The 12,460-nt window shown below is 37.3% G+C and overlaps 1 protein-coding gene across 18 annotated transcripts in view; it reads right to left on the bottom strand.

Annotated features, from left to right (window-relative positions):
* Positions 1-12,460, bottom strand: part of ERC2 (ELKS/RAB6-interacting/CAST family member 2) — a 907,956-nt gene that overhangs the window by 527,310 nt on the left and 368,186 nt on the right. For all 18 annotated transcript variants that reach the window (XM_039867403.1, XM_039867394.1, XM_039867401.1 and 15 more), the window contains exon 7: positions 8,407-8,574. In XM_039867403.1, the coding sequence (XP_039723337.1) occupies positions 8,407-8,574 (168 nt within the window). The remainder of the gene's footprint in view (positions 1-8,406; positions 8,575-12,460) is intronic.

The following is a 12,460-nucleotide window of genomic DNA, read 5'->3' as shown; positions in this document are numbered from 1 at the left end:
ACATAAAGAATAGAAAAACTTCTAACAAATTTGTTTCCTAAATAAGGCAGGGAAGTGTGGTCCATCTACATTAAATCATTTCTAATTCTACCAAATGCACTATGCTGAAGCTTCCAGCCAAACCTTTGCAAATGCTACCCTGACAACTTAGACTGGACAACATCTCCTAGTCCCTGAGATCTTGATGTAGTCATCAACTTTGCTGAAGTCCTTCTTAACCATCCCACTCCCCACAATAAGTGAGATGACCCTCCTATGAGCATCATGTATCTGGTTGACATAGCACATATCACACACTGCCCTGTCATTGCCTGTTTTAGTGGTGTTTTCCATGAACATGAGCTCCTGAAGGGCAGAAACTATTCCCTATTCAGTAGCCCATGTACCCCCTAGTGCCTGCAGAGCAATCAGATCGTTACAGATGCTTAATATGGATTTTGGACGACTGGATAGTAGGAAGAAAGGAAGGCATGCTGGCCAGAACAGGGTAATGGTGCTCAAGGCCTCAGATGTCATAGAGGCATGGAGAGAAGAAAAGGGGAAAGTATAATCAGAACCCAGGTCCTATCACTAATTAGATCTGTGATTCTAAAAAAGTCATTTCATCTCTCAGGACCTCTGAGTCCTGAGTGGAAAAATGAAGATTGGACTAAGAGGGTCCATCAAGTCTCTTCTAAGTATACTGTTCTCTCACATCTTTCTGTCTTGAGGATTGTCAGTGCTTCACCAGCATACCTATTTTAATATGTCTTTTAAAGTCAAGTAATATTGGGTTGTGTTTAATAGAGCCAAGGGATTGAAAAATGCAGCTAACTGAGGATAGTGCCTGTAGATGGTAAATGAATGAATGAACGGGCTTCCGTAAATCTCTTTAATTGCTCTATCAGAATGTGAATTGTTTAGCTTTGGTTCTTTGGTAATAAAATGTCATTTTATCTAGGTCATCTCTAAAAGAAGGGCAACTTTAAATCCCTTAGAAGAAAATCAACATACACAAAGGAAGATGGTAAATTCATTGCTTCACAAAGAAGCTCAAGTTTACCAAGGAAGCCACAACTTCTATTCAAGAGACACGGTGCAACCTTCAAAATATCACTTCACTGGGGCAAAATGGACTTCTTACCAATAGAATCAATTGGTATAATAACCAAGCTGTTTTTTTCCCTAGGCTATCACTTACATTGGGCAAATAATTCCAGCCAAGAGTAGCAGCCACAGGTTTGGTGATCATTTGTTCCGTAGAACTTAATTATTTAAGCACTAGAACCCCGGGCATCAGCTTTATGTCATGATAAAGATATGATATATTAAATGATGTCAGAGCAAACATCCTTATCCTTCTGCTTAGACCCGATGAGATATTACTAACGAGAACACATACAAAGAATTTATTATATAGTAAGTTAGCTTTTTCTTTTATTTTCTAGACTAAGAAGACAATATTCAAAAGAAAAGTAGCAAATTACAAACACTAATCTAGACAATACTTTTTTAGTTGCAAATTTTTAAGTAACGTATTAGTTAAATCTACATCCAGTCCATATCAAACAAATGTTACCATACCCGCAAATGACTAAAATATATGAAATAAAATATATGAAAAAATATATTAATTGTGACTATAGAATCAGATCTTCAGCCTAAGGCTTTTAAAATAAAGCTTTTTTTTTTTTTTTTTTTTGGTCAGGAAAAAATTAGTCTGAAAGGTCACTTTTCCAAATGACTAGAATGTTGGCATTTAGCCAAAGAAATTTAAAACTGAGTGATATCAGCTGGGTATCTAATTCAGATGCTTTATTTATATGTTCCCTATACTACAGCTGATCAGCATCTCCTCTAAATTAGTTGATATAATCAGTGTGATCAGATCAGTTTTAATAATTCGAATAATTGTAATAGTTCAAGAGTGCTATATATTTACCCTTTGTGTTTATAAATATGGATTATGTGAAAATTATAAAATAGAAAGTAATAATAATAATAGTTCAAACATCATACACACTCAAACACACATCCACATGCACAAGATGTTCGCCTCTGTAAACTATCTATAATGACACCAGAGAAAAAGTATAGCAAAAAATGTTAATCATATCAGTTGAGATACTATCCAGAGGGGAGAAAAATGTCTGTTATATTAACAGTCGTTTTAAAAATACTATCTAAAGTCAGGGAGTAGAAAGAACCAAGATGAGTAAGATGGTCCATACATGGCAAAAAAGGACTCCCATACACAAGGGTTAGGTCTGATAATTATTTGCTTTGGGGGTAGGGGACAGAGGGATATCTTGTACAGTGTAGAATATTTAGCAGCACCCCTGGACTCTACCCAACAAATGCTTGTAGCAATCCCACAGCTGTGTGATCAAAACTATCTCTATACATTGCCAAATGTTCCTGGGGAGGAGGTGGTAAGTTGTAAAGTGTCCCTTGAGTGAAAATCACTGCCTTAGACACATGAGCAATCCCTAGATGTCATTTCAGTTCCTGGCTTCAGATGCAGAGTGAGCTCGCCTACACCATGGTCAAACATCAAGTGACCAGCTCACTGACTAGGTGAGGAGTCTCCCAAATCATGAGTTTGCCTGCAACTAGTCCAGGAAAACTGCCTTAGATTTTTCAAATCGTTTTTTGAGGTCAAAGTCCTTTAAACCAACAACCAAAACAAAGTAAAATGCCTATGAGAGCAAAAATGGTGCGATCCTTTGAAAATGATGCAGCAAAACAATCTAATAGCTTAGAATGATACATGTAGAATCTAGTGGGAGAAAAATAAACAGAAACTTAAGGTCATCGTGATCTTTCTTTTCTCCAAATGTGCATGAACATGTATTTTTTAAAATTCAGACCTGACATTGTATTTTATTAATTTAACTGGTTTCCTATTTTTTATATTTAGTAACTGCATCTCTGCCAGTTCAGTATTAAAAATAGGCATCCTTTATATCAACATCAGGTAAACTGCTCAAATTATAGTTTAGCTAATCTCTAAAAGTTAATGAACCCACTTGTCTCATGAGGGAGGCAGGATTATAAAGCAGAAAAACACCAGAATGGTGTGGTGATTAAAAAGAGATCCATCACTTCCCTTCTGTGTGACTTTGGGCAAGTTAATCTCTAAATCAGTCTCCTGTTTTAAAAATAGGAATTATGATAGTACCTATATACTATTAGGTTTATTAATAGGACTCGGGGTCTAGTATAAGTAAAGGCTCAATCATTAGGTGACACTTTTGTTATAAAAATTATCATTTGCAAGGTCATAGTTAGAAAGGACCATAGCAATTTCATTGATTCATTCTCATAAAATATTAGGCCTCAAGCAATCCTTTAAGTTAGAAGTGAGAACTAGAGGAAGAAGCATTCTCTTTGCAGAACAAGACAGTATTCTTGATAAATGCTACATTTTCTTTTTATTAAAAAGGAAACTGAAGGAAGAGTGGCTTAGTTCCCTTACTCAAGGCTTCATTCCTTTTTACCTTCCCAGTGTAATGGAACTGAGGCTGGAGGTGTTAGATGTGGGTTGAGCACCAGTCATTTCCTCATCTCTGTTTAATTATACATGGGATGTTTCCCTTTGCAGCTTACACAGAACATACGGTCCTGGGAACAAGGAGTGTATCCGACATTTCACAGGGGCAAATGACTCTTCTCATAACTAACAATATTCTTGGGCCAAGAGTGGATCTCAAAGTGATTATTCTTCTCCGAGGTTCTCGTTCATTCAGAATTTGCTGATATAATTTATTTACCCAATGTATATTGATTGAAGACCATCACCTGCCAAGAATTTTGCAAGAAGCTGAAGGTATATTGATGATCCTGGTTGGGGCATTCAAGGAACTTAGCCAGGAGGGAAGCCAGGACTTGCTAAAGCGATGCGTAATTTCAGACTGAGCCAAGAAGTGATTCTCTAAGAGTGTAAAACCTCTCTCAGCCTTCAGTGTTAGCGAAGACTTCCCTGAGTAAGTAACACAAGAACTGAGTGGAAAGCTCAGGTGGAAAGCTTGGAACCACATTTCCCAGATTCCTTTTAGAAAGAATCTGGTTAGATCCTGCCAGTGAGAGGCACTTGTGTGATATTTGAAGCTCTGTCTCAGGACTTTGAATCTTAACCAACAGTATGATGTAAGGGCAAAGAGAGGACAGTAAGAGGGCAGTCATCAGCAGAGAAGACACCTGAGCAGATACTCCGAGTGATGAGATCATGGCATTATCTGCCATCTCATGGTCTCCTTGAGCTGTCCTGGTTCTTAGAGATCGAGAAGATCATTCCTAATCTGGTTCTACTAGCCGGATACTGGGGCTCTGGTTATCCTTGCAATAAATTCCATTTTGCTTAAGGTAGCCAGAATTAGCTTCTGCTGTTTGCATACATCAAGTTGTTTGCTTCTGGTTACATGCCACGTTGCTTTCTACTGCACCTATATTTAGGATTATGCACTTCCCTCTCACATGGAGAATTTCTTAATTCTCTTTGAACCTCTAGGAACTGTAGAAGTGACTGACCGACACATAGGAAACACTTAGTCAATGCAAAATGAATATGATTATGTACATGTTCAAAAAAATAAGAAGGTTTGCCAATAATAAATACAAAAATTCATCTAAATGTTTAAACACTGAGAAAGAGCTCAATTAAGTCAAAAAGTCCTCCATACCTTATGTGGAAATCTCTATGTTGTGTAATCATCTTCTCAGATACTACTTTTTAAAATAAACTTCATGAAGAAACCCAGTATGCTAATAATCATACTCCTGTAGCATCTTCACTTTTGAGCCTATCATCATTCAGAATTTTCTCCACCATACTTCCAAACGGGCCAGGTCCACAATACCACTCCCAGAAGCCAACTCCACTCACCACTCCCTACTGAAGTGGGCAGGTCCATAATACCACTCCCAAAAGCCAACTCCACTCACCACTCCTTGCCCTCTTCCATGAAGCCCAATAGGTAGGTCATGAACTTGGCTTTCAGAGAAATCACCATCTGTTTTTCTACCCCTAATAAATAAAGTGCCTTTGCTCTATAAATTCACATTGCTTGTGGAACTGAAACCTAGAATGAAAATGGAGATCAAATTTTTGTCCAATTTAATGGCTTTTTAAAAAATATCTTGGGTACTAAATTTAGGCTGCAAGAATCTATGGGCTATATAACAGCCTAAATTTTATTTGGTTAAAATAATACTACCATGTCCTAAAATCCTGGGCATTATACACTTTCCAAATGTACAATGTCATCAAGGTTTTATGACATTTCCTACAAAAACTCCATAGTCAGGTAGCACTTCATCAATTGCATTTTGAATTCAGATATGGAAACAGAACGCTATGGCTGCAGCATAAAAATTGTGCTGCTCCTCTGACTTCAGATCATAGCCACAAGGGATATAGTCCACTGAACAATTTTCAGACATGTACATTTTTGTCCCCTACTAAAATTACTCCATATCTTGGAATTATGGAGTAGAGCCAAAAATATGATGGCAGCACCACAAATCCATTCTTGATGACTTCTGTTTTCCTACAAAAGCCTGATCAATAAAATTCTGCCACCTGGGATTCTCTGTTTATTTAACTTTACTTCCTTCCTCAAGTAACAAAATGCTTAAAGCATCATGTCCATGCCTGCTGCTCTGACATGTGACCTGTCCACATGGCTTATGAAGTACACAAAACTTCTGAGATCTTCTGAGGTCCCTGAAGGTCTCCGTAACTGACAGATACGAGATGCAAGCTTAGCTTCGCCAGGTTAAACATCGCTATGAAAGGAGCATACTCAATTCTACTGGTATCAAAACACAGTGCTGGTTGCCAAAGAGTCTATGAGAAAGAAATATTAAGTAATACTCTACCTCTAACATTGACATGAGTTTATTATTCTTCCATGCCAATATACCCTAATCTGAAGCTTATGCTGTTCCAATCCAGGCCTCCCCTAAAACAGTCAATTATGCTGAATGTGGTCAAAACTTGAAGGAGTCTTTGGTCCCAAAGACAATGTTTCGTTGGGCCATTAGCTTCTATACTATTTCAACATTTTGAGTTGGTTTCTGAATTGTGTGCGTTACTTTAGTGATTATTTCTCTTTCACACTGCAGGTATAATAGAACTCTTGCCCCTTCACTATGTTTCCAGTGGTTTTACTTCCTCCCCAAATTTACTGGTAAACACTCAGTGAAAAAGACTCAAAATGGAACAGCCTCTCCAAATACACATTAAATATTTCCAAATTCATTACCTACATGGTTTAAATAAATGAAATTGTGATCATGTTGCCCAAAGAAGTCATAATATAACCAACTTTGTTCTAGAATTTCCAAACTGGTTCTCAAACCTTTGAGAATGGCTGTTGGGAAAGTTAAAATTTTACAAAATATTCACATCAGCAAAAGTGGCCACTTGTCACTTCTTCATTGAAAGTGCCTTCCTAAAATCTTTACTGAGAAAATTCTTACTATTTGTTTCTCAAGAATGACAGTGCTTAGTCTCACCTCCTAGTAAAACAAACAATTGTGATATTCTTCCTCGATTCACTCTCACACATGGTGCCATCATCATAAAACTTGAGGTCCAAAAGAATATGAGACTTATTCTCTTAATTTGCAATAACCATTTTACTCTATTTTCCAAAAGACAAAAAAGGAAAAAGAAAAAACTTATATCTAGATTGTATAACCTCGGGCAAACCTACCATAAGCCTCAGTATCCTTTAGTGTCCTGGGATTAATAATTGTACCTGCCTCACAAGGCTATGGTCAAGCGTAAGTAAACAGTGCATGTGATGAACATAGCATAGTATTCAGCATACAGTGTTCAACAGAAGTAAGTTCAATAAATGTCAGCTTTTATTACATTCTTTGAGGGTATTTTAAACGAAAAGATCTTCTGAATCCTCAGCACATGTTCCAATAACTGTTTCTGTTAGTCCCACCTGCCCTAGATAGCCCCTTTATTTCAAGGATCTTTAGTAGTCTCTTCCCAGCTCTCTTCTAATTATCTGTATCAGTTAACTGAGCTTCAAAGGGGGGATCCAATGACCAAGGCCTTGTCATAAAGAACTTAACAGAAATGAATTCGTAATATGATCCATCAGATCACCAATATCCTGAGAGTGACGATGGAAGCCACCAAGAGTGAGGATGGAAGCCACTGGAGATGAGCACTGCTTTATGGGCATACGCCTTGTGTAGCTACACGGGGTTCCACACTCACGGGGTTCCAAGCATAGGGACCCCATGCTTGGTTTAATGCTCTGCTATTACTATCATCCTGAATTTCACAATAAAGTTTGAAAAAGGAGCCCCACATTTTCATTTTGCACTGAGGCCCACAAGTTATGTAGCTGGTTGTTGTGATTGGAGAGTTTTGATCAGAGAATGATATAAATTGTCTTATGTTTTTAAAAGATTGCTCTAGCTTCTGTCTTACGAACAGGCTCCAGGAAAGGTAAGGATAAAAGCAGGAAAAACAGCTAGGATGCCGTTGATATAAACAAGGTGAGAGATGATGGTGGCAAATGACACCAAGAGAAGTGGCCAGTTAGATTCCATTTGCCTGTAGCTGTAGCATGGGAGCCTAGCAAGAGGCCAGTCTATGGCAGTGTCCTTGCCAGCCAGCTCCTGCTTCTCATCACTGGTTCCCAACCAGTTTCCATGCTGACTGCCTGTTAATCTGAAAACCGTATGTCTCTACAATACATTTTCTTTTTCCTAAAAGGGCAGGTGTTGGTTTCTTTTCTTGTCTACCCTTTTCCTAGGATCAGGCATGGGACCCTATGGTTCCACCAAAACTGTACACAGTAGCGAATGGGAATTCTCAGAAAGAAAATCGGAGCGCTGTCGCAAAATCTAGATCCTCCACAATGGAGAAAATGAACTGCTAAGAAAAGGAAGGAAAGAAGGCCCTAACCATGTCAGACATCTGTGTTAGCTAACTGTAGTAGGGGCTTATTATGTATTCTCTCATCGATGCCAATTAAGTAATGGGTGTAAGTAAACATTACCGCCCCCCCACTCCTAAAATCTGTATGGGTTTTAACAGGATAGAATCTAGTAAAGTTTATGTAAATGCAAAATACATCCAAAATACCTTTAAGACCCCCAAAATACTTCACTCAATTCTCTGTAAGGAAAAAGAAAAGATTAACTTTTGGGGTTTTTTATTATTGTATACTTTTATCTAAATTTGTACAATTATCTCTATGTTTAAGCTGGCAAATGAAAAAATATCATCACTATTTAGTTTTCAGGTAATCAAATACAAAAAAAAAGAGTTTATACTTCCTAATCTAAAATTCTTAAAAAATACTTTCTTCCTTCAACATGCTCAAAAATTTCTCTGAAATGACAAAGCATGGATGATATCAATTCCCACCCTGAGGGATTATGTCAGCCACTCACCTTTTTCTGAAGAACATTGATTTTTCTTTCCTTTACTTCTAACATATCCTTCATGTCTCGAATCTCTCCAGCCAGTGTCCCCTTCTCTTCTGTGAGGTCCTGAAGCTGTTTCGTTTTTTTATTGAGAAAAGATTCTTTTTCTTCCAGTCGTAATCTAAGCGCATCTACCTGAAATCAGGAAAAAGAAAAGAAGTGGTGGTTTTACACAGAAGTCATCAGTTACCACCAGTCATGCCCTGAGGGGGTTGGGGCAGCAGTAGCTTTCCGAGGATCAAATCTTTGCTCAGGGGCACCTCGATGCCATGCACTTTAACAGCCTATATCTACCTTAAAGTCTTATTGTGTGTGTATCTGAACAGTGATACACTTTTTACTATAGGTTTATATGAAATAACACATTATAAAATATAATATAAAGTTATAAAATGCATGTCTCCATGTTATGAAACCATAAGCCAGGAAACAAAGCGCAGTAATTCTCTGTCTTTGAGAGCCTAGGGAGGGTACAACGCTGATTGATCTGCAGCATCCTCCAGGAATTGGAGAACATGCCACAGACATCTGGAAGAACAAGATTGACATGTAGAGAAACACTCCTAAATTAGAAAAATACATGTTGCTAAGAGGAAGTAAATGCTGCTGAAGGAAGAAAATGCTGTGGAAATGACACTCATTTGCCAGCTTTATGCAAGACTGCTTCCCAAATACTAAAGATAAAAAAAGACAAAGCATACAAAAAATTCCTACCTTAGCTCAAAAATTAGATTATTACAACCCTGCTTTTCAAATATCAGTAATAAAATGAAGAAACATAAGCTTTATTTTTTAAATTTAATATTCCAAAGATCATATGTAAAAAAATATACATGGGTGATGTGCGGCATGGGGGTGATGGAAGACTTTAATCCTCACCCTCCATACCAGGAAAGAATTTGATAAGATAGTAGCTACACATCATCAATCAGGGAGTAGTGATACAAGCATGCTATTTAGAGATATCAAAATAACCAGGCAAAAAGAATTAAAATGGATTGTCTTGGGGAAGAAGAAATGAAACAAGGGTAAGTAGGGGGCTGCTGCATCTCAGCAAATTTTGCTCTTTACACTAACAGCAAGTAAAATTTGGATAAAAAGGAAAAAAATAAAAAAATTTAAAAAAATTTAAAAAAAAGAATGCAGGAATACTATAACAAGTCAAAATAAATTTTGATATGTAAATACTAAGAGACACAGAGTCAAAATGCTCAACTTAGAACAATGGAAGGAGGACATTAAGTTTTAGGCTGGGTTCTGTTTCTATCTAGCTGTGAGGATCAAGACAAATAAAGACTTCCCCACTCCATCCCCAGCCTCCCAACCTCAGTTTCTTCATGTGTAAAACAAAGAGGTTAGAACAGATAGTATCTAAGTGCCTGACATTTTATGATTCTACCTCAGGCAGAAATCAGTCTTAAGTAGAATACATCAGGGAAGGATGAGGATATTAGAGATAAAAAAGTTACCAGAGTACAATCTCCTTTTCTTATGCCTTTCCAAGAAAAGGGTGTCAAAGTTGTGTTTCTAAAGGTCAAAAGTGACAGGTAGGCAGGTGAGTAGAGAGTTTTCCAATTTCTGACCCAGAGAGGAGGATGAAGCTGGAAAGTCTCAGCAAAGACAGGAGTGACGACAAGTGCTTGAAGCCCACTTGGCAGAACGACTCTGACTGCATTATAAGACAGAGTGAACACTCTGCGACTGCAGAGGGTGAGAACCGCAAATTCTTCCAACATTCGATGCCTCTGCTCACACAATGACCATAGAGATCTAAGGGCTGGGAAGGTGAAGGGGATGCTCATGTCCTGGAGATCTTCTCTTTCCTAAATGAGAATTCATGATAATTGCACTAAAGTTTAAACATCCCAGATTCTCAAGTGGCTTATTATCTTTGTTTAAAGTTATCTTCACCTACCAACTTGGAATGACACCAATACTTGTCCTTGAATTTTCATCATATCTGGTGAAAAAATGATTTTTAGTTTATACATAAAGAATGGCATTTGGTGGGTTCCTTAGAAATTGGAAGGACATGCTGAGCACTCCAAATTATAGCGGTGACTATAAGGGGTTACGTTCCTTTGTAGAGATTTGCACTGAGGCTGTCCAGGACTCAGTGTGAATTTGAAAAGAAACCACGATCCCACTAGCCTTGCATTCTAGCTATCGAAGATGGATGGTCTATATCTGGACTAAAGAAAATTCTCAAAATCCTAAAGTGCAAGATAAATACATTACAATATGGGAAGTAATGAGCGGTGTTGAAGACTGTTTAGAAAAAAAAGACTCTGTACTGATGAATACTACACTTAACAACTGTAGTGCCTTCTCACCATGCATGATCTATCAATGCCCTGCTGCATCTTCCTGAACCCAGAAGAGACAAAAAACAACTCTAGCTGTAAGAATATTTCTCCAGGAATAAAACAGAGAACAAGAATAGTCGTAATCAACATACTACTCGTAACACCCAAACTCTATAAGGCAAGAGGGATTCTGTGCCAGATGAGGTCTCTTGCTTGGGAGTTTATTTTCCATGCACCCAAAAGCATGTACTTAGCTTCAAAGGAATTTGAATTGTGCCCTTCGATCACCTTCACTCTATCTTTACAGCTTTGCACAGTCTCCTACAATCAAGAAACAAAGCTTAAAGACCTTTTTTTAAGACAAAACTTTGACCTGAACTGCATCCAATTCTCAACCAATATTAGCCCAGTTTGCAGTAAGGAAGTATAATATCATTTCTAAAGTCAAATTTTAACTTCCAGATGGTACAAAACCACAAGAAAGCACACAGATCTTCTGATGCACAGAAGTTTAAATAGAGGGAAATTCAGGCAAGAAAGAATATAGTCTATTAAAAATTAGAATATGCAGTTTCAAACTGAGTATCAATGAGTAGGATTAAAGTTCCCCTCAGTAATATTTGGAGTTCACTCAACAGTGTACATCATTTAAAAAAGAATCAGAAAAGCCTTGAAGTTTAGATTATATTCCAACATCAGGTAGAGACATAAAAGCTAAAATGTTTGGGACTATGAAATACTTTTCTTTGCCTCTTCACTCAACACCAAATAATTTTAAGGGCCCTTGACTCTCTCTTAAACTTTGGCAGTTGACTCAATAATAAAACTTGGCAAAGCAAAAAGCACCATCATTTCCCAGAAAAAACAAAAGAAAATTAGAACTGTATGATATCCAGTGCACAAAGACCCATAGGTTGAATTTCCAATTTTTACATATGACTTAACCGCATGGGAACTAGTCACCTCATGTTAAAACTAGGACAATCTTTTCATTTTAGGAGAATTATTAATTTCCTTCTGATCCAGTTCTGTGTGTGTGTGTGTGTGTGTGTGTGTGTGGGGTAGGCGAAGAGCATATAACATATGACAATTTAACCTTTTATCTGGCAGTATAAAACATGAAACATTTGTTATCACTTCAGTTCCAGGTAATAAGTTGAAAGAAAAGGACCATGGCAATGAAATTGGCAAAAATTGCCAAAATCAGAGTTAAACATTATTAATCTTTATGTCAGCACCCAGGAATTATAACCAGTTCCAATGGTGAGGTATGTTTGTAGAAGTTCTCTACATAAGCCTCCTGACCTCTCTGCCATATTTTACATGGGCCTTCAGAAACAGTTTCAATGTTGTGACAAAACACTAAGTGCTACTTGATGTGCCATAAATAATTTTTTTTAAATCAAACGGTTCATTTTCATTTTAAAATGACTACAGTAACACTTGAAAAAAAAAACACACTTGAGAGAGAAAAAGGGGCCACTTAAAATTTTTCACAGATTAAATACTACTTACTTGACAACACTTCAGGAACTGAATAAACATGCTATCGCAAAGAGCAACTTTAAAAGAAAGTGAAACTAGAACACTCACAAAAGCTCCCAATATAGTTTTATTTCACATTCAAAGTTTTGTGTTTGTTCTTCATAATAGTAGATTTGGGTTAAGAGTATATTTGAATTTGATTCAACTTGCAATCATTCAAATGGGGAAGA

The sequence above is a fragment of the Pteropus medius genome, unplaced genomic scaffold (genome assembly GCF_902729225.1).
Source record: "Pteropus medius unplaced genomic scaffold, Ma_sr-lr_union100, whole genome shotgun sequence".
NCBI lineage: Eukaryota > Metazoa > Chordata > Mammalia > Chiroptera > Pteropodidae > Pteropus > Pteropus medius.
This window is presented reverse-complemented; position numbering and strand designations above follow the sequence as displayed.